Source organism: Thermochaetoides thermophila (assembly GCF_000221225.1).
Source record: "Thermochaetoides thermophila DSM 1495 unplaced genomic scaffold scf7180000011806, whole genome shotgun sequence".
In the NCBI taxonomy this organism is placed as follows: domain Eukaryota; kingdom Fungi; phylum Ascomycota; class Sordariomycetes; order Sordariales; family Chaetomiaceae; genus Thermochaetoides; species Thermochaetoides thermophila.
Window position 1 is genome coordinate 1,346,011 of NW_006383023.1, and position 20,358 is coordinate 1,366,368.

The following is a 20,358-nucleotide window of genomic DNA, read 5'->3' on the forward strand; positions in this document are numbered from 1 at the left end:
GCGTAATTTCAGCGTGATTTCAAATGCCTATGGGACACGAGCATCCTAATCACTTACCAGGGAAACGGACGAGGTGGAAACCCGTCGGATTAAAAGGGACTACATCACTTGCTAACACATTTTAGAACTACCGCAAGGTTGTGTGAATCTGATAATGTTTGTACAGAGGTAATTGTGAGCAAAAATCCGATCATACCTAGACTGTCCAAAATATTGTTCAGCAACTGGGTAGTTATCATGCAGGCCGATTGCAAGAAGTCGATCACCCTATGTTTCCTTTATAAGGTAGTCATTCTTTCCTTCATTACTCCTCATCGAATGGTGCAGCACTAGTGACTTCCTATCTTGACAGCATTGATACCTTCGAGACCCCTAACATGGCAATACGCACTCACAAGTGGAAGCCGTCGAAGCCTACCGTCCCCGACTCCAATTTCCAAAAGGAACTGCAGCATTATGCCCCGAGATTGGGTATGGCTTTCCCATTCGAGAGAAACTTGATGCGGAAACCCAGATATGACGCTATTGTCGCATGGGCGCTCCAGAGGGAACCGAGTTTCACTGCCTGGACGTCTTCGGCACTTGACTTTCGGTTCTGCCGCCTGTTTGAAGGGGCTGGCCTTTTCTGAAGGACGCTCCCAACGGTGCGTTCGAGATCGGCAGCTGAGAGCTCGCCTTGGTAGCCCAACGGCGGCCCGAAGTTGCTGCCTGGGCAGGAGGATTCCAAGATACATCTTTATCAATCTCTTTTGGACCCTCCACAAAGCTCGCTTGGACTGGCGTCGGACCCGGCATCCGGCCTATACGCATCTCTCCGTGAGCAAGACGGCTAAGGCCATTGACACTTTTGAACTACTCCGAGAGTGTAGATGGTATGCCTCATCCCCAGGGCCAAAAAAGCTGAATTTATTGTCTTGATATGATTGGTTGACTAAAACAGCGATATTTCCTTCATTCATCCTTCCGCCGTTGTTGTCGACTCCGGACTTGACCTTGGCCAGGCCAACGCCGCGCCCTCCGTTCCCTCAACAAACGTAGATCGCGAGGTGCTTGCTGAAGGCGGGAGAGTTGATTCCAGTCGGGTCGAAAATATCACCTACATTCTGCGAACAATGCAGCTCGAGGATGCTGACCAATTCATGGCTGTAAGCGTCCCGGTGTCACATCCCAAAGAGACGATGGGCAATGATCCTGGCGTCGAGTGAACTCGTCTGTTGGTCGTCAGTCCACTCCGACTTTCTACACCAGTCATACTGATCAGGCGTTCTGGACTAGATAAGGATGCCCAAATTATTGGATAAGCATAGTTGCCGTAGTTTGGTTGCACATAATGATACTTCATGTTCTTAGCTGCAGACTTGCCAAGTGTTTCTACTCGGAGTAATCCATCATCGAGGGACTATCAGCTTGTGTCTAATTTGTAGCACACAGAAGGATATCGTATGAGAACTTGAGCCACATAGCCACATAGGTCGATACATTATGAACTTTCCTACAGAAGATGCACAAAGCCTTTTCTTTTTTAAAAGGGGATTAGAGTTGTTTGGAATTTTCCTGGTTCGGGATAGTGCAAAGACTCTTGGGAATGGATCCGTACGGCAACGGCACAGTCAAGGATATGAGCTCCACACCAGAAGTTTTTGGGTCACGAATAGCGATGTCGAACTTGGCCAAAATCCGTTGCTCAGTCTTGACTGCCACGTCTCGCGCACGTGGTTTGATACGAACGGGGACCTGATGTGCGTCAGCACACAGCAGCGGCTGGCATTCAGCCACGAGATCCCTGGCAGCCTCAAAGAACAGGGGGAGCGAGCGAAGTGGACCAATGCCTGTAAGGCGGGCGGTCCTATCAAAACTGGACGCCTCAGACCATCCGCCATTATCTCCAACAGCCCATTAAGGCTCGCTGGGCAACGGGCAGCCCAAGCCTGTCATCATCAGCCTGGGGAAGAACTGCTGCGCCCGCTGGCGGCTGCACCACAATGCAAAAGGAAGGGGACGCGTCCCCGCGGCGTTTGGGAGCGTCGCCCAGCAGAGGGCTTGGCTTCTCCGAAAAGGGAAGGGCCCCGGTCCTCCTCCCCCTCCGCACCAAGCGTCGACCATTCACCGAGGTGGCAGGCGTCTTGGGCGATCAGTCCACGAACCTGAAGGGAAGCCTAGTGGGCGTGCTGGGCTGTCGGGCGTGTTTCCGTGGGTCGTGGACCGCAACGCGCAACGATTCGCTGGAGGGCTACCCAGTCGGGGGTGGGCTGAAGCAGCGAACGAGGAGCGACTGGATGGCGCCGTTTTCTTCTCCAGGTTCGTCTGCGAATTCCTAAAACAGACCTCCGGCTGCAAATTTGCACTGCACACACTAAGAGTGTACAGGTTGCGCTGTTGCTTTAGCCCTTGACGTCCACAGCCCACAGGTCTCCGTTCGTCCATTCGATCCAGGCGAAGCGTTGAAGACAGCGGCGAAGAAGATGGTTTGACGGTGTCGCTTTTGAGCTTTACATGTATCAGTCCCCGTGATTGCTGCTCGACGTCCACGGGTCCTCTGCAAACGTGCTGCCGGCGCCCAGTTGACTCGAACGGCTCGTCAATCGTTTTTGTGGGTTCTTGCGTCTTACTACCCCACACCGAGCTCCCGCTGGCGGCGACACAAGCGCACGACGACTCGACGACGGTTATCGCGGCCTCGGGCCTGATACGCGCGAATCCCGAATCATGGGTAAGGGCTACCAACACAGACATAGGATGAACGGGCACCGCTTGATGGAAATTTGCATCGGCATCTGCCCTTGCTCTCAACGTCGATGTCGACGCCGACTCGCACTCGGAGCGCTGATCCCGATGGTCGTGGCGAAGGGTGGATTGTGGACCCCGGATCAACGGTCGGCTGTCATGGATGGACCCAGCTTTAGGACTTCCAGTGTGGTGTGTGTGTGTGTGTGCTGACCGTGCGCTTCTCTCTAGATACAACATATCAAACTGTCGTTCCCGAAGACTCTGGTGTGAGCACTGCCGGCAATGTCTCCGTTGAGTCCCTTGGCGGTTTCGGCACGGTTGCAGGCGTGAAGAATGCCATTCCCTTGACTGGTTCCGGGGCTCCTTCCCTCACGGACCCGATGGAGCTCGATATCGACATCGACACCATCTCGTGGGCTGGAGATCTTGACTTCACTGTCCGTCGTCTCGAACCAGATCACCTCGATCTGAGCATTGGTGTGCAGAATACCAATCAGCCCTCCAACCCCCCTGCCGACGTTCTCTTCGCAGAAGATGAAAGCGTTCTACCCTCTTCGGCCGCGTCCTCTACTTCATTCGATGGACAGCGACGCACAGCCCCGTCTTCTGGGTCTCAGCTGATCCCGGCACCCACCTCTCTGCTGCAGACACAGTCATTCCCTGTCTCAACTCCTGGGATGAACGCAGCTGATCCTCGGCAACTGGACAAAACCCTCTACAACTATGGCCTGGCAAGTGAGAGGCTGCGTAGGCAGTTATCGCTGCTGTCCAAGGGCTGGGCTGGTGATGAGATTCGTTTCAAGAATTGTGACCCCACCAAGGCAGTCATCCTCCACCAGTTTGCGATCGAGCTGGGCCTGGGCTATAATCACGATGTGAGGACTCGTGAAGTGTCGATGTCACGTCTCGACCCCGTTACCCCCGCATCTAACCCACAAACCTCTGCTCGCCGCCCGTCCTCTTCGATGCCACGATCATCTACCGAGCTGGACTCCGCGCTGTGCTTGCCGACTCTTCCAGTATTTCAAGGGACCGTGTTTGCTGAAGCAGCCACCCCGTTTCTTGCTCGCCACGACAGTAATTCCAGTCAACAGCCTCAATCAGCCTCACAATCTGTGACAGCGAAGGATCAAAACTTAGCTCGAAATCCTAGTCGGAGCGAGCGGTTGAATGACTCGATCAGCAAACAGCTCTCGACAATCAAGACCTCAATTTCCAAAGGTGGTCGGCGGGGTCCTCTCAGTGAAAGTGGGCGCCGGGATATGCGAGCTTTGGAAAGTGCTGGCGGTGCTTGTTGGAGGTGTAAGGTTCTTCGACGTAAAGTAAGCAAGCCCCAACCCCCATTAAGGTCGTCCCTCTGTGGTTTCTAACCGGCGTTGTGAAGTGCGACCCGGGAACCCCATGCAGGTACTGCTTGCAGGCCGTCCCGATGCCGCATCTTGGTGACGATGCTCCTTTATGGCCGTTGATTGGGTGCCGACGTGGTCCTCTGCGCGACTCAATCCCACCACAACTACCATGCCCTTGGTCTAGACGCCCTCAAGGCTTTGGAACAGAAGGCCAGTCAATTCCAGCTCGGCGATGCCTCTCTGTCGATGTTGCTGAGCGCTGTTTGCTGTCTGCCGAGAGCCAAAGGCTGGCTGACATGAAGGCGGTTTTCGAAGGCGCCTCATACAAGCTCTCTATCAGTGATGCAAAACACCGGGCTTATTTTGTAGCCTTTATTGAAGCTGGCAGATATCGTGACCACGAGTCTCTCCACACAAGCTATTCTGTTAGCGGCAAGACTTATACGTACACCGAATTGATAGCCATAATCGCCTGGGAGCTCGCAGAGAACCATGGTTTGTTATCTTTGTTGGAGATTAAGGAATGGAACAATTTTATGAATATGATCGAGACTGCTTGCATCTATGAATCCGAGATTGGCCAGGTATGTTAGCTCAGCCATGCTTTGTTGAACGACTTGTTCTGGCTAACAACTTTCCTAGACCTCGCTGGTCATTCTTTCAGTAATCTGCCTAAGACATTGCCTCGAAGCCCTGCGACTTCACTCAGCCCAGTTGCTCACCCCGAGTGCTCATGAGGATTGCTGCGGAGGGCGTTGTCAAGTCGAGTGCATCCAAAACCTCACGACTCGAATCGCAGCCTACATCGATGAGCTGTCTGCAGTGATCTTCAATAAGGAGAACATGCGCGATAGAAGATGGTGGCTATCGACTTTTTACAGCCTTTACATCCAGAGTTATGTACGGCATGCTTTGATTGCCATCGAAAAAATTCTCCGATTTCGAGTTCTCGACGACGCTCCTACTGAAGACCTCGCAGCCACTCAATATCTTCACCTCCCCACAATCCTATTTACCGCAGCGTCTGCCAAATATGACCCTCTCTTTGATGGGCGACTTCAGTATGCCTTGACCGATAATTCAGTCATTCCCGAAACCACACTTCCCGCAACTCATCAGTCTTCTGCACGGGCTGTGTGTGAGGTAGACAAGTGGCCAGAAGCCGGTATCCAGACGCCGTATCAGTTCCTCAGACGACTTCTCCAAATTGGGTCGCTTGACTTCTTTGATTCGTCTCGTGCCACCTTCACCACATCTGGGTCGAGATCTCCTTTGACACTTGACACTTCGCTCGCTACACCCGGAATGAGCAAGTCACCGAGTTTCTGCAGCCCTACTGAAATGTCAATAGATACTTCGCTTTCACCACGGCCGTTCCGCCGCGGACATAACAAGAGAGACTCGGTCGACAGTCGTTGGTCTGCGCAGCCATCCACGATTTTCTCCAGCCACAATCCAAGCCAAGACAGTCTGGCACGAACTATGTCAACCGATATGACCAGTCTTTATGAGCACTCTATCTTTGCTAATGTATCTCGTCCTGATAAGGTGGGCGATATAGATACTGAGATGTGCCTGGATGCCGGGATCATCAATCCGGCCGCGCTGTTTTCACCCAGCCAAGGGCTGTTATTACAACGGTCTTTGGAGCAAATCTCGACTGCGAGCCAACTCGGTGAGGTTACCAGCCAGCCAGCCAGCGTCGAGGCAGCCTTTGTATGCAGCTGTTGTCCAAGGAATCCACGACGTTTCCATACGGCAGAAGAGCTAGCGTATGTTGTGATTGAACCTACTTCTTTCCCTTGAGCTGACAACATCGCTGACTCATTTCACTCTGCAGACAACACGAAGCTGAAAAGCCTCACCCGTGCACCCAATGTAAGAAGCGTTTCAAGTCTCCAACAGAGGCGGAACGTCACATCAATGCTATCCATCTCAAGTCCGATTCTTGGTCTTGCAAGGCGCTCGAGAACTGTCTTCTTGCTTTCCAATCGGAGACCTTCAATGGTGTGGTCTGGGACGTATGTGGCTTCTGTGGTGGTGGATTTGCTCGAAATCATAGCAAAGGCAATAGTGATGAGAATGGTGTTATTGGGGGTGATAGTAATGAGGCCACACCCGAGCATAAGGCGGAGCTGGTTTCACATCTAGAGTCGGTGCACAAAATTGGCGAGTGCGACCGCAACAAAAAGTTTTATCGTGCCGACAACTTCCGTCAGCACCTGAAGAACACACATGTGGCCAAGCCTGGGAAGTGGCTAAAGACATTGGAGAGGGTGTGTAGGACAACGAGGGAAGAGGAACCATCTGCGTAATGATCTTGGTGTCTGTTGGGAAGGGGGTTTGTTGTATATGGCATGGTACTATAGAGGGAAGGGAAGGGCCTGAGGGATGCTGGGTTCACGGGTTTTGGGTTATTTTATTGGGTAATCGTCCAACGAGAGAGCTCTGCCATTTTTTTCGGGCTATCGTGATCTTAGGTAATGGGATCGGGTTGTTTGCATACTTAGGATAGGTTACGGTTGGATAAAAATTGAGTGATGTAATGGTAGGGACTCTGCCAGGTTACCACACAGCTTTGAGGATACACCATTCTCCTGTCCAACGCTCTGTTATATTGCACTAGTGGCCATCAAGCTAGGGTTTCTGTCCACAACCTCAATGATTGAAAAGGCGTAAAGCCCTTATAGTGTCATGACTGGTCACTTATCACTGTTCTATTTCCGAATCATGCAGTGAAAAGTCAAGCTGATTGGTGCTATGTACCTTAAAAGTGGAAATATGTACTGATGGAAGTTGGATCAAACCCCGAACTTAGACACTTTTTCTGAGGGCATTCGTTTTCTCCCCAGAATGCTCCGACGACAAAACTTCCCCCATATCTTCCTCTGATCTAAGGCTTTAGATGCACTGATGATACCAGTCATTAATCTTCGTGCAAGTCGACCCCGCGCATTCAGTGCAACCCGTGTACCCAATGCCGCCGCACTGGCCCCACTTTGCAACAGGCGTGCAGACCGGCCGGGTACTGCTCGTCGTCGTGGTGACCGGGGACTTGGTCGTCGACGTGATCAGGGTTGTAGTCACAGGCAAGTTGGGGCTGTTTGAGCTGGTGGTTGGGTTGCTCGGGTTGGAGGGGTTGCTGGGAGAGGACGGGACCGGGCCGTTGTAGTTGCAGGAGAAGATTTCCGGGCCGGGGACGGTGTAGTTCTTGAAGTTGGTGTAGATCTGGGGAAGGGGGTTGAAGTTAGTCTACCTATGAGGAGAAATGGGCCTTTTGATAAAGGGGCGAGGGCGGCAGGATGGCTTACGTTGACGGTATAGCCGGGATCGGTTTCCTTGAAGGCTCCTGGAATAAGAACCTGGGGACCAGGAGTGCCGTTGCCGCCGCCTGTCACGGTGATTTGAGCACAGGAGATATAGAACTGGGGAATGCCCGCAGGCCAGGGGTTGTGGATGCCTAAGGACTGGATGCGCAACAGGTAGTCACCGTCGGGGATGCAGGAAGGGATGGTGCCCGAGTAGTTGTCTGGTGATGGAAAACTGGGTTTAGAATCACCAGCTTGACAGAAGAGGCTGGGAAACGCTGGAGGGAAACGAACCAGTCAGAGGCCAGGTTGCAGAACCGCCGTTGAAGGTCGGGCCTGAAGATAGGTTAGCAAAAACTGAGTTCCTCGAACCTAGAGAGCTGGATTAAGCATACCCCAATCCTTGATCTTAAACCAGCCACCGCTGCCGTCGTAGTCTGAGGCCTTCCCAGGAGCCTTAGACATGTATCTAGAAAGAATTAGCACAACTCTATAGTGCCTTTCTCCGTCTCTATCTGCAGGACTTACACCGAGATCGGGCCCTGGTGATAGACAGGGGTGTCGGTATAGAAAGTGAAAGTGTCACCAGCCCGGACAGTGATGGTCTCGGTGTCCGCGCCGCTCGCACCAACGTTGCACCTCAGGTCATTGGAGTCGAGGTCGATGACTGGATGGTTAAGGTTGGTGTTCTTGCGGATGTACTTGTAGACAGGATATTTGTTGCCGTTGATGGCGAGCTGCTGGAAGATGTAGTGGGCCGAGACGTCGCTGATGGCCAGCGACAGGGCGGCAGCACTCAGGAGCTTCTTCATCGTAATCTTTTTCGCTTACACTGAGCCGATTTGGCGACAGTTTGGACACTGGGTATTGGGCAGAGAGGTGTCAGAGCCCAAGCGAGAGACCGGCAGGCATATATGGAGCAAACATATATGTGTTCTCTGCTTGAGAGCTAGCACCGAATCACGGAGGTATAGGCCATCCATCACCATATCGGGGCCGATACTCAATAAACAACATTCCATCTCCGGAATCTGGCTCTACTTGAGGTGGCATTGACAATCGTAACAACGTTCAGCGTAAACGACCTTCCCCACGCGCCAACATGCGAGGTCACTTGGGCGTCAAATTCTGGAAACAACGGACAGCAGCCGTCCGGGTACTCAAATCGGAATGGAGGAGATGGTTCTGTCGGCCAATTGGGCTGGGGATAGCAGACGAAAGCAATTTAGCCGCCAAGAAGGGTTGTGTTTCATGCACCCCACAACCGGGTAACCTGGTGAAGCCTGAGCCGACGTCACAATGTCCCACGCCTGATCTTGTGCAGAGTCCCGAGGTATGTGTCATGCTGGCTAATAAGTGATTTCGGATCCGCAGGCCGTTATGGATGGCATACAGCAGTAGTATGCGGGTGTGCGGTATTTCATATATTAGGTATGTCCAAGGCACAATGATGACTACATGGTGTTAATAAGCTTTCCAGATGGTAGCCTCTTCTGAAACAAGCTTTATTGCCAATCTCCCGCGGGCTCATCATTTTGACCCTATAAAACTATAAAGATCAAAAAAGAGCAAGAGCCCCGATTCAGATCAATTTTTTTAAAAAAAATTAAAAACATTGAAACCAACTTTCGTCACTCCACAGCCCCGAACCATATCACCCCCTATGTCCTTATCTTCTCATCCTCCATTCCCCCTCTTCCCTCCCCATCAGTCATCCTCCCCTGACCTCTGCACCAGCCACCATAATTCACAAAAGCTGGGCCTTTATCTAACGGGCACCAACGTTCCTCCTAGGACGGACCCAAAGGCAGAGATGGCGGCCGATAGGTCAACCAAGTACCTCCTCACTTTATCTCCACGACTTGGTCAGCCGACTCGTCCTCTGAAGTGTCAACAGAAGGCATGCCAGGCGGGAAGCGCTGGCAGCGCTGGCAGCGGTACCTCCCGAATGAGGAGCACCGGTAGGGATGGAATGCAGCCCAAGCTTTGCGAAAGCGTAAGCCAGGAGGTCAAGATGACCTCATTAAACGAGAGTCCCACGCCGGCGCAAGCGCCGGCAGAGGAAGCAACCGAACCAGCCGTGGGCGCGGCACTAAAGCTGGGGGTGACGGCGCGAATCAGCTCAAGATCCTCCTCCCTGGGCTGTGGGTAGACCTGAGTGACGAAGAGGATGTTCTTTTTGTCGTCATCGACGTTGACGTCGACGGGCTCAAGGAGCCTTCCGACTCCTCTGCTAAGCACACCAGCCTGGTCTGCTGCTGGCTGAGAATCTCAACCACGCGACGCTGGTGGGCAGACTGTTTTATAAGTCTATGAATAAAAAATGGACAACGTCATCAGTCGTCCTGGAAGATTCTGTTAGCTATCCGTTTATAATAACTACGGAATTTGGGCAGTGGGAAATATTAAATCAATATCCGAATGATACAGAAACAGCGGTACAAAAGGCAGATATGACGGGATGAAACATTCTGCGACATCCTTTGTAGCTTTGCTGCCGCAACCTCACTGCCAGATTGATGTCTCAAGACTTCGTGGAGCACAGAGCTCGACTTTGTGAAGTTGACCTTGTTCTGGTCGATGACTGCTGGCTTGTCTGGTTGCGTGGGTCCTGGGAATATCTCGGTGACTGGGCCGGCGACAGGCGAAACGTGGGAAGAGCTGATTGCTGTCCAGGCATAGAAAGGGGAGGAAGGGGGAAGGGGTAGGCGTCATGCATTTCGCTTCAAGGTCGCTGAGGGAAGGGAAAAGTATGACAAGATGTCAGAGGAGAAACAACGAAGATCTGCTAGCCATTCTAACGAATGCTGTTAGTAGGGGATCGGAGGTGCACCGATAATTAGGGCTAAATCTTGAAAAGAACAGAATTGACTTTAGCATCGAAGATTTAATGGGTAAAAAGATAGAAGGTGATGCTTAGATAAAAACTGAAACCAGAAAAGACAGGCAAGATAGCAAAGCAAATCAAAATGGAAAATAAACTTACCGCTTGAGATCGGCAAATTCTAAAAGTTGTCGATTACCACAATCGCGGCATATTGTCTCGTCAACAATGAGAACGCTTGACTAAAAAGTGACTCATGTTAAAGAGGATGGTTCTCATTTTGTGGGAGGAAGATAAGGAAAGGCATATAAACCTCTATGCAGTCGGTGAACCGATAGCGACCGAGATTGCGGGGTTTGGGAGAATGAACGAACAAACGAAATCGACTGGTGTGAAAAGAAAAGAGAAGAATTACGAGAGGTCAAGGAGTTTACTTGGACAATTGCTGGAAGCATGGACCACTTAGGGCGTAGAGGGGAAGCAACAACTAGATGCGACATGGGATGAAAACCAAGGGAAATCGACGCCAGCAGATTCACCTCCCAGCCGGCCCACGAACTCTGTGTTTTACATACCTTGGTAGATGTCTTGTCTAGGACTTCCAGGTTTTCGACTAGCAAGGGCGATGGTATTGATCAACCTTAGATAGGGATCTATGCTTGTCCATAATTGACACCTGCAAAGTATTTGAGCACTTAACCTTGCGACAATCCAAGCATGCGAGTTTTGAGACCGTACGGATGTTCACTAATAGAAAACAGTCCACTCGGAAACTTGATCTAGTAGATGCGTGTCTCTTGCTACCAAGCAATCATGAAAAAAATCTTTTGTAGAACAGAGAGCGCCAATCCTCGGTATCCCCAGACTCACAAGTGCATGGTTCAAGGCTGTAAGTAGGAAATGGTTCATTCAAGGTGATTACCTAACGAAGTAACAGAATTTCCAAGTGATATGTTGTAGATCCCTAAAGCCGAGAGTACCGTGAACTTGTGGCAGGAGTTCAACCCGCAACCCATTGAAATGGTACGGATGAGGTACCCGAGCATAAACTACTGCGCCACAACCCCGCGTTCTGAGGATATTATTTGAGAAAGAGTAGACAAATTTTTGCCATATATTGTTGCTAGGGTTGGCTGTAGGGCTCTGGAATGGCAAGCATTGCTTATATGCCGCAGACCTCCAAGTCAAAGTTCCTGGGGGTAGTGACTCCACCAGACCAGCACGCATGTGTGACGCTCGACGAAACAGACACATATGAACGTAATTTACGTTTGTCTTTTACTCATAACCATTCACTTTCGATCCAGCCCGTGTTACTGCCCAACTTGAAGAGTGTTTTCGCCTTGCCCCTGAGTGAAGTAAACAGGGGAGATGTCTTGGCATTTGTTTCCTGAGCAACGCAGATCCCATAGTTAACCCTACCCCTGATAAGTTTCTCACCGGAGTATGAGTCTTGAGCTGTGCATGAATTGATGCACTAATAGCCCAAAGTATCTTTTATAGGCAGAAGTATGCTATAAGCCATGCCTGGAGCATATCATAGGTTTCTTCAGTTCCCTGTCTTTCTTAAAGGCTCAGGCCCGGAACTGACACCGGTCAAACCGACGCTTTGAACACAATGTCTGCTGGTAGACATGCCTAAGGACTCGCGGTAAGTTGACGGCCCTTAGTAGTTAACACCGCTGAAAAACTACGGGCTAAATGGGCAATGCCTTGTTCCTGTCATGCCACTATTGCTGCCCGATGCTTGTAAGGTCCGGGTTTTCATCAACTTGGCAAGCTTCCATTGCTCGCTGATTTTGACCAACATGCTTTTCTCTGTTCAGTCGCCATCTGTCATGAAGCTCTTACCCGGCGCAGGCATAGCTACAATGGCCGAGAGAGGCTACTGTTTAAAGTGTCGCAAAACTGTGGAACCACAACGCATAGCACTTAATAGGTATACACTTATGCACAATCCAAGACATCACTAGGCGCTTTACTCCACACACACAGACATATATATAATGAATCTTGTAACGAAGTGCTTATAAAGACCCATTAACCTTTAAGATTATATTTTATTTACCCTACTTGAATTCAATTTCTTTTGTTGTTCGGTTATATTGCGCTTCTATTTGGGTAATTTTAGTTTCTTTCACAGGTATTCACTCCCTAAGTCACAGACTAGAGTTAGAGTCGGAAGTAGGCATGTGGTAAGGCTTGGCATAACCGCCTTGGTGCAACATTAGTACTAGGGTTAGAGTTAAGTGTAGTGGCTTTCCCTAGTATAAAACCACTAGGATGCTTAGAAGCATATTGTGCATGGATAGGAGTATTTCTCTACTATATATCAAGGCAATCTCCACTGTTTCCAGAAGTTGCATAAGGGCAATATGATTGTATTCTAGTGCGCGGCCGCTGGGTTGGACATAGGGGTATTGATTTATCAAATTTGGCTTAGAGACTTGCTGTCATGACCAACCAGGGCTCTATCTAGAGGAGTGGATTCCATACAACCAACTGATCGGAGTAAAAGGGGGTGTGGTGCATCAAACCATGGTATTTGTCCTTAACAACCCCACGTAATGGGCAGGCGTTCCTCAATGCCAAGAGACATTGGTCTTCTACATTCAAATGTGTTGACCATCAAAGGTCCATTCCATTGAGGAGGAAGAAGCAAAGGAAGCCACAAGGGGGTATAAGATATAGATAGATTCCAGGCAGGGTCATCTGGCCGAAGAAGCTCTCCAGTCAGTAATACAAACAATTGTCTGTTCAACTGGTCATTACAGCGATCATTCTAACTCTGTGAGAACTCCTGTCTCTCAGGTCCAGCGGCCTGGCACCTCTGGAACTCATCTCAGGAAGCCTGTCTGGATCATCACACCTACAGTTTTCTGACATTTTGGAGGGCGACTTCTCTCTGTCAGTATAGATGGCTCTCCGTCTCTACTCAACACTGAACTCGGATGCTAGATTTTTTTTGAATCAACTTCAAAAAATGGCACACAATAAACTGGTCATGCAATGCTTTTCTTTTTAGAGCTTCTACAAACACGTGAATCTATAGCACACTGGTCTCAACAGCTATCCCTAGTCTTGCTGGGAAGTAAGGACATTACGCCTATGGGGTGTCATTGACACTCACTGCCGAACCAGAATTTTATCTCCTCGAAGGGCACCACGTTCTTCAAAAATATAGTAGAACTGTAGCATTAGCGTCGTGCCTATCTTCTGTCTCAGCCAACCCTAAGTGCATTACATTACTCTCTTGATGTTGGTCCGCGCACTCGTATTGGCGAAGTGCTGGGCTTCACTTACACCACTTCGTAACTTGTTGATATTTCACTGTTTGTCTGCTCTAATACGCAGCACATTTGTATCAAAATTCATAAATTTAACCAAGATATTGAGATTAAGTTCTGTGAAACATTACATTTGTCGTCAGTTGGTTAAGACCCGGAAACTGAAGCTCGCTGTGCCACAGTAGCAGAGCTTACATTCTTCAGCCTGATAGTCCTCTTAGCCGTGGGGCCGTTTGAGACCAGATGCCATGCAATTCAGGCGTGCATCTGCAGTCAGCCCTCGTGCAGAAAAAGCAAACCATAGGCGATCGATACAGCTCAGATGACCAGGATTACCGCAGTGATACGTCATGATCCTAAGATCCAGGTTCCAGAAATTTGGTCAAGTCCGAGACCAATTAAAGACTAGGCACAGTGCACATGAGATTCGTACTAGATTTGAAGGTTTTGCACGATACACGCCACAACACCAATGAGTGAGATAACAGAGCATTGGCGCTGACTAAATATCCTCCTAATGGAATGGATACAGCCTCAGCACAAATCTTCTGAGGATGTTCAGACATTTACGCCATCAACTGATCAGCTTCGTACCTACACCATGATCATAACTACAAGTCTACATAAGCGCTGCAGTATCGAATGAAAGCGCCAGTGGTTTAGTGGTAAAATTCATCGTTGCCATTTAGGCAACATTCGATGAGCCCCGCGTTCGATTCGCGGCTGGCGCACAAGCTTTTTCACACATCTGTTTCAGCGTTTACCGACTTTTTTTTCCAACTTTAGTTACAACATGTTTAACATCATTTCGGACAGTGGAGAGGCAACAATCTTCTGCCAATCCTGTCCTTTAGCCCACCACCACTGACTAAGCATCATGCACGGCTCTTCTCGGAGGCTATCTCGGTTGCCGAAGCCGGTTGCCTGTCCTCGGCTCCGGGACCCTTGTCCCGAATGCCCCTCTCCACACCCTCCGGCAGGTCCGCTCCAAGAGCGCGAGCCCGGCCCTCGACTGTCTCGTCCGACGTGGTTGCCGTAGCACCCCTGCCCTCGAGCCCGCGTTTTTCGTTACGGTTGCTGCGTAGCTCCCGGCTGGTTTGGCCACCCATGGGACGGGCAAAGGCCGAGTCATTATATACATCAGCGCTACTGGCTCCCCGTAGAGTGTCGGTGGCCGATGTGCGCAGACTTGGGTCCATTATCTCGTTGAGTGCTTGGCCGGGAACCGTGGAGAAAGGATTGGGTTGGAAGGAATGCTCCTTGGGCGCCGTCCCGGGAGGATAGGTTTTGGCATGGAACTCCGGCACACCTTGATGGCCTACCTTTTGGCCGAGTTGGTGCTAATAATAGAGATGATCAGTCGCTGACTGACTCTATCGATAGCTTCGAGCTGAGCAACACCATAAAGCTTACCCCAGAGTTGGTTATTGGATGGGATGGGGGCACTCGAGAGTGGAATAAGCCTTGATTGGCCACCGAATCCGGGTTGGCTGACATGATTTGTTCAATGTATTCACGTTTTGCCTGATCTCTATTGAAACCAGGGAAGAGACCCTATTGACAATATATGGCATTGTTTCGCTCTCCAAGGGTTCAAATATGGCCATGGATCGGTTCGTCTATGATGTCAGGCTGACTGGAAATGGTCCGTTCCCTAGGATTGCGTCACGGCGCGGACAACGGCGACCACTTTGCCCCCAGTTCCCCATTACGAAGGTTAGAACCTGCTTATCAACCCATTCTATGGGAACAAGAGTCAGGCCGGACGAAGAGGCCAGGAGTTGAGTGAATCACAACGTGACTCGATCGAGTCTTTGCCAACCTGAAAGTTATGTCAGACCATGTGCAGTCCAGAGATTTCGAAGTGTCCTCCCTGATTTCAGCCGTGAGCGCAACATAAAAGAGATCGCTGGGGGAATTGTTACGGCCGTTCTTGTTGCGACTGTTCTATCATTCTCAGTGGGAAGCAGAGAAAGTGTGCCTCACGATGGAACTCTATGCGAACATCCGCCAGGTTACAGTGTGGTTACCCTGACAATCACGTTTGACTGCCAGTTGCCGTTGTGTCGTGGGAACTAGGTATCGCAGGGAGGAACACAAAATGATGCCAAGGAATTTGCTCGAGGGCCATTGATTGCCCGACTCCTAGACGCAGGTAATTCGTACGGAATGAATGGGTGGTCAAACGGCTGGCTTGGCAGGAGAATGTGCAGTATATTGCTGTCCGCTCTCTCTAGCTCCTTCACACTCTGCTATCAATGCGATCCAATGTGATATCTGTCCGTAGGACCTAATCAGCCCAGCCATGGCTGCCGACTGTCGCTTCTCCGAGAGGTTTGTGGAACGGTTGAGCGCAGGAACTGCGGGGAAGCGTTTGGGTGGCTGTGGCACAACAGGCCAGAGGGAAATGACAGGGGGTGGCAGCAATGGCAGCCACATCAATTTGGCGCGCCACACGCACGTGAAGCTGAAGGGTTCCTGCCCGACGAGATTCATTCAAACATGTTGCGAAGCTCAATGTCCTCTTCCCACTCTCGAAGGTGTGCCAAGGATCAGCCCGTTGCGCCTGACCAAGGCTGCCTGCCCGTCTCCCAGGCCGCAGGCTTCAGGCCCCTGTTGCATTTGCTCCAGACGGATGCGGCATCCCTCTCGCACCGCGCAACCCAGATCCCCGGTCTGGGCAGCAGGCCGTTGCAACTTGCAGGTCAAGGCTTGGGCATCCAAAACTGGCATGCAGCGCAGATTGCTTCTGGGCCCTTCTTCTCTGCTGTTTCTTCGGTGCAGTTTGACACTGCACTTGGGTTTCTCTTCATATCGGTTGTACTGAGTACATAACTACCTGAGGTACGCATTAGTCTATTGTTAATCGTTTACAAGTTCACTACATCCCCATTCCGTTTCGATGCGATAGATGCTGCTCCGTTCGCTGCCCATGTGTGATTCCCTTAGGATCTGAGATCCAACCCTTTTTTTCTGCTTCTTAAGCGGTCTTCAGTCGCCCACGGCGGCCCAAGAAGGCTCATCAAGCGAGGCCCCAGGTCAGCACGACGCTAGTGTAGTAGGGGGGGCAGAAGTCAAATACGAGAAACCAGCCCCGAGAAAGCCGCCAACACCACGCGGCTTTTCGACACAAGCACGTCTAACAAGCCACGGCTTCTCATTTGTACGCAGGCACTCCGTCCCACACCGTGTTCACCTGACCGTTCTCGCTGTGAGGCGTCCACAATTTCCACGCTGCAAAAACCAAGAAAATCAGGGCCTCGAACACGCTTGGACGCCGAGAATAGCTCCCCACCAGCCCGCTCGCCCATCAGCGTGAGCCGAGACAGCTCGCGACGATCTTGGTGGGCCCCCAGGCTGACGTTCTGCGCCTGGTCTCCCGATCTGCCGACAGTGTTTACCTATGGAGCAGCACAGGTATTATTCAGACGACTTGGGCGAACGCCAGCCGCTCAGCTCAGGCGTCTTCTCATCTTATAGACCTCAGCAGCAGCAGTATCGGCAGCCATATCCTCCTTACCACGACGCGTACAACTCTCATTCCGAAACCTGGGCCCGAGCCCATCCAGACACCGCGTTTGACGGTTTCCAAGGACAGACACACCATAACGGCCGCGAAGCCTCGAATCGATTGGCCACTTCCCCATACGCTGCAGCTGGTGGTGACCCCCCTAAACTATCTCCACATCGGGACCCGGAAGGTCACTACTGGGCTCACAACAGCCCATACCCGCCCGCAACAGCACAGAGCTCTCCTTACGGATATCCTTCTTCTCAGCGCACATTTGGTACCTCTCCCAGCTTCGGAAACGTTAGTAACAGTTTTGTGGCCGGAGCAATGAGCAGCAGTGTTGCCATGAACAGCTTCGAACACCATCCGCGGCGCTCGGCGGAACAAGATCATGGCTCCGTCGACAGGGGGTTGCTGACACCAGGGGAATATCATTCCGGGGATAGAAATTCACACGGTAGCATGCAGGGGTTAGCTGCCACAGCCGCCCCCACAGGTCAATCAACTCCAGGACAAAGAGCATCCTTTTACACGGACGATCCCTATCAGAACCTCTCCCGACATGTCGACTCCGACTTGGGTGTTGTGAACCCTCAAGACATCGCAGACGACGGTGACGACGGACTCGAGTACGGCAGGAAAGGACCAAGGACGAGCATGCTCAGCTTGGGATCAAGCCGTGGAGCCGGCGCCAATGCCGTTGGCGGTGCTGCGAGCAGCGGTATGCTAAACTCCACCTCCGGCCGCAACGGGAGCGGAAGCGTTAACAACCAATACGCGTCAATTAACAACGCAGACGTCACATCGGGGGGTTCTGGAAGTATATATAATGCCGGTGCTGCCATTGGTGGTGCCGAAAAGGGCGAGTGGCAAGCTGAAGCCATTCCTAAGAAGTCTAGGAGATGGAGGTTGGTGGTCATCTTCCTGTTGGGCGCCATCGTGCTCGGTGCCATCATCGTCGGTATTCTGCTCGGCGTCGTCTTCAAGAACAAGGACAAGAATGCCAGCGCGTCAACAGATGACAGCTCATCTGGAAGCTCAGTGTCGACAGCAGAAGAAGACCTTGCAACCAATGGTGATCTGAACAAGAACTCGCCCGAGATCAAGGCCCTTCTGAACAACCCCAACTTGCGCAAGGTGTTTCCCGGCATCGACTATACCCCGCTCAACACTCAATATCCAGAATGCTTGACCTTCCCGCCCTCTCAGAACAATATCACTCGTGACATGGCGGTCCTCTCGCAGCTTACCAATGTCGTCCGACTTTACGGTACTGACTGCAACCAAACCGAGATGGTTATCCACGCTATCGACCGGCTCGAGCTTAAGGGTACCGTCAAGATCTGGCTCGGTGTTTGGCAGGACAACAACGCGACGACCAATGAGCGCCAGCTGAACCAAATGTGGAACATCCTCGACAAGTATGACCATGATTACTTCAAGGGCGTTATTGTTGCCAACGAGATTCTGTTTCGCGAGCAGATGACCATCTGGAGCTTGGGTCAGCTGCTTGAAGAGGTCCGTTTGAACATGACTGGCAAAGGTTACTCCCTTCCGGTTGCCACTAGTGACCTCGGTGACCGTTGGGATGCAACCCTCGCCAGCAAGAGCGATGCTATCATGGCCAACATTCACCCTTTCTTTGCTGGAGAGCCTGCGACTTCTGCGGCAAAATGGACACGTACCTTCTGGAAGAACAAGGCTGGCGACTTCATGAAGAAAGACAAGTCGATGAATATCATTGCCGAGACGGGGTGGCCCTCGCAAGGAGGTACTGGTTGTGGCAACGAATTTGAGATTTACTGCCCCCAAAAGGCAGTGGCCGGTATAAAGGAAATGAATATATTTATGGAGGATTGGGTCTGTGAAGCGCTCGAGGATGGCACAAATTACTTCTGGTTCGAAGCTTTCGACGAGCCCTGGAAGGTCCGGTTTAATACCGAGGGTAAAGAGTGGGAGGACCATTGGGGTTTGTTTGATGTCAACCGGAATTTGAAGCCTGGTCTCAAGATCCCAGATTGTGGAGGGAAGCGGATCTCATAATTCCCTGTCTTTTTCCTCCATTTTTCTTTTTTTTCTATTACTTATTGTTGCTTCCTTTCTCCTCCATGAGTAGCACCGGAGTTTTGGGTCGATGGGGCATTCGGGTTTCAATGATCCAGGTACTTCGACAAATCGGGATCTCATCGTTGGGCTTTGGTTGTTCTCACTCTGGGCAGTGTATATGCATACCTTTGTCGAGCGATCTCGACGTGTCCTCGGTCCTGTGCTCCTTTTTAGCTAATTAGGGGTATCATTATTGCTATGCGTTCGAAAGATAAAAATCGTGTTGCTGCTCCTTCACTTCCTCACACTTTTCATCCTTCCCTGAAATCGTCTAGCACATGCTTCTGTCGTATCACCAAAGGGGTACCAAGGTTGGAAGGCTTGCTGTGTGCCCATGTTCCACAAGTGTTCCACAGCTTCGGTGATACCATACTTTCAATGCCGGGACTGAAGAGGCTGGGAACCTCAAAGTCGGTTGTATGGCTGTGGCGGTGGCAATCTTTCCTTCCCTTGTCCGTAGTATATATGCTTGTCGGCCCATCTTCCCCAGGGGCCTACTTGATATCCTTTCACCGCCAACTGCTTACTGTCTTGAGAGCCATGTCTTTCGCCGCTTCTCTCATTGTAGAATATATAGTCCAATTTTTAACTAACGGTGGTGTTCTGTTTCATGGTGATGTCCAATATCTTGTTGAGAGTATGTTCGGACATGACCCCGCCTGGCTTTTCAAACGAATGCACCGAACTCTTCGCCGCGCTTGAAACACATTCGCCATTGGACCCCTAACGATGTCCTATGTCAAACAGGGACCACTTTTCTCTACAACATTAGCATTGCCTGTTTGGAACCCTTTTCAAGCTCAAGAGGTCTGTCCTTAAGCGTTTTGTACATGTTCTATCTTGCACTTGAACATTTGATGAGGGTCCAAGCCACTGACAAGTGGTACGTTAGAGAACTTGATACAGCAATTAAAATTGCAAGACTATCATCTCACCTTATTATCATTGCAGCAAAGGTCATGCCTGTGACCTGCGATCTTTGTCCTCTGAACGTTCTGGAATTTAGTCAACTTGATTATGAACGCCACATTGCTCAGAGAACTAACGATGAGATTACAAGTCTCCGGATCAGCACCACGAACAAGTACCTAAACGTTGAGAAGATATAGATGAAGACATTGCTCTTTGAGAACAACATCAAAACTTGGGTCAGAGATCAGGATGCACTATCATTTGGTTCTCAAAACACTAATGTGAGTTGCCTTATAGTCACCCTACATTATGATCAAGATGCAGCCCAATGCAA

General features: G+C 50.8%; 5 protein-coding genes and 1 non-coding gene across 6 annotated transcripts; 3 read left to right on the forward strand and 3 right to left on the reverse strand.

Annotated features, from left to right (window-relative positions):
• Positions 1–377: 377 nt before the first annotated feature.
• CTHT_0003940 (uncharacterized protein) lies at positions 378–6,391 on the forward strand (the record flags this gene model as incomplete). The annotated part of the gene is made up of 9 exons (XM_006690875.1): positions 378–471; positions 767–872; positions 941–1,145; positions 1,893–2,298; positions 2,624–2,710; positions 2,956–3,804; positions 4,284–4,660; positions 4,719–5,137; positions 5,917–6,391. The coding sequence occupies 9 exons, from the start codon at positions 378–380 to the stop codon at positions 6,389–6,391; spliced, it is 3,018 nt and encodes a 1,005-aa protein (XP_006690938.1).
• A 586-nt stretch (positions 6,392–6,977) lies between these two features.
• On the reverse strand, positions 6,978–8,196 carry CTHT_0003950 (putative cellulose binding protein; the record flags this gene model as incomplete). The annotated part of the gene is made up of 5 exons (XM_006690876.1): positions 6,978–7,304; positions 7,388–7,605; positions 7,679–7,720; positions 7,780–7,853; positions 7,913–8,196. 5 exons carry the CDS (start codon positions 8,194–8,196, stop codon positions 6,978–6,980), a joined length of 945 nt encoding a protein of 314 aa, XP_006690939.1.
• Positions 8,197–9,274: 1,078 nt separating this feature from the next.
• Positions 9,275–11,086, reverse strand: CTHT_0003960 (uncharacterized protein; the record flags this gene model as incomplete). Its single annotated transcript, XM_006690877.1, has 4 exons — positions 9,275–9,617; positions 10,371–10,389; positions 10,784–10,848; positions 11,079–11,086. The coding sequence occupies 4 exons, from the start codon at positions 11,084–11,086 to the stop codon at positions 9,275–9,277; spliced, it is 435 nt and encodes a 144-aa protein (XP_006690940.1).
• Positions 11,087–14,143: 3,057 nt separating this feature from the next.
• On the forward strand, positions 14,144–14,226 carry CTHT_0003970. Its single transcript is given in 2 exon segments — positions 14,144–14,179; positions 14,192–14,226. It is a non-coding gene; the product is annotated as a tRNA-Gly (tRNA).
• A 144-nt stretch (positions 14,227–14,370) lies between these two features.
• On the reverse strand, positions 14,371–14,694 carry CTHT_0003980 (uncharacterized protein; the record flags this gene model as incomplete). The annotated part of the gene is made up of 1 exon (XM_006690878.1): positions 14,371–14,694. One exon carries the CDS (start codon positions 14,692–14,694, stop codon positions 14,371–14,373), a length of 324 nt encoding a protein of 107 aa, XP_006690941.1.
• A 2,204-nt stretch (positions 14,695–16,898) lies between these two features.
• On the forward strand, positions 16,899–19,049 carry CTHT_0003990 (hydrolase-like protein; the record flags this gene model as incomplete). The annotated part of the gene is made up of 1 exon (XM_006690879.1): positions 16,899–19,049. The coding sequence occupies one exon, from the start codon at positions 16,899–16,901 to the stop codon at positions 19,047–19,049; it is 2,151 nt and encodes a 716-aa protein (XP_006690942.1).
• Between the last annotated feature and the right edge of the window lie 1,309 nt (positions 19,050–20,358).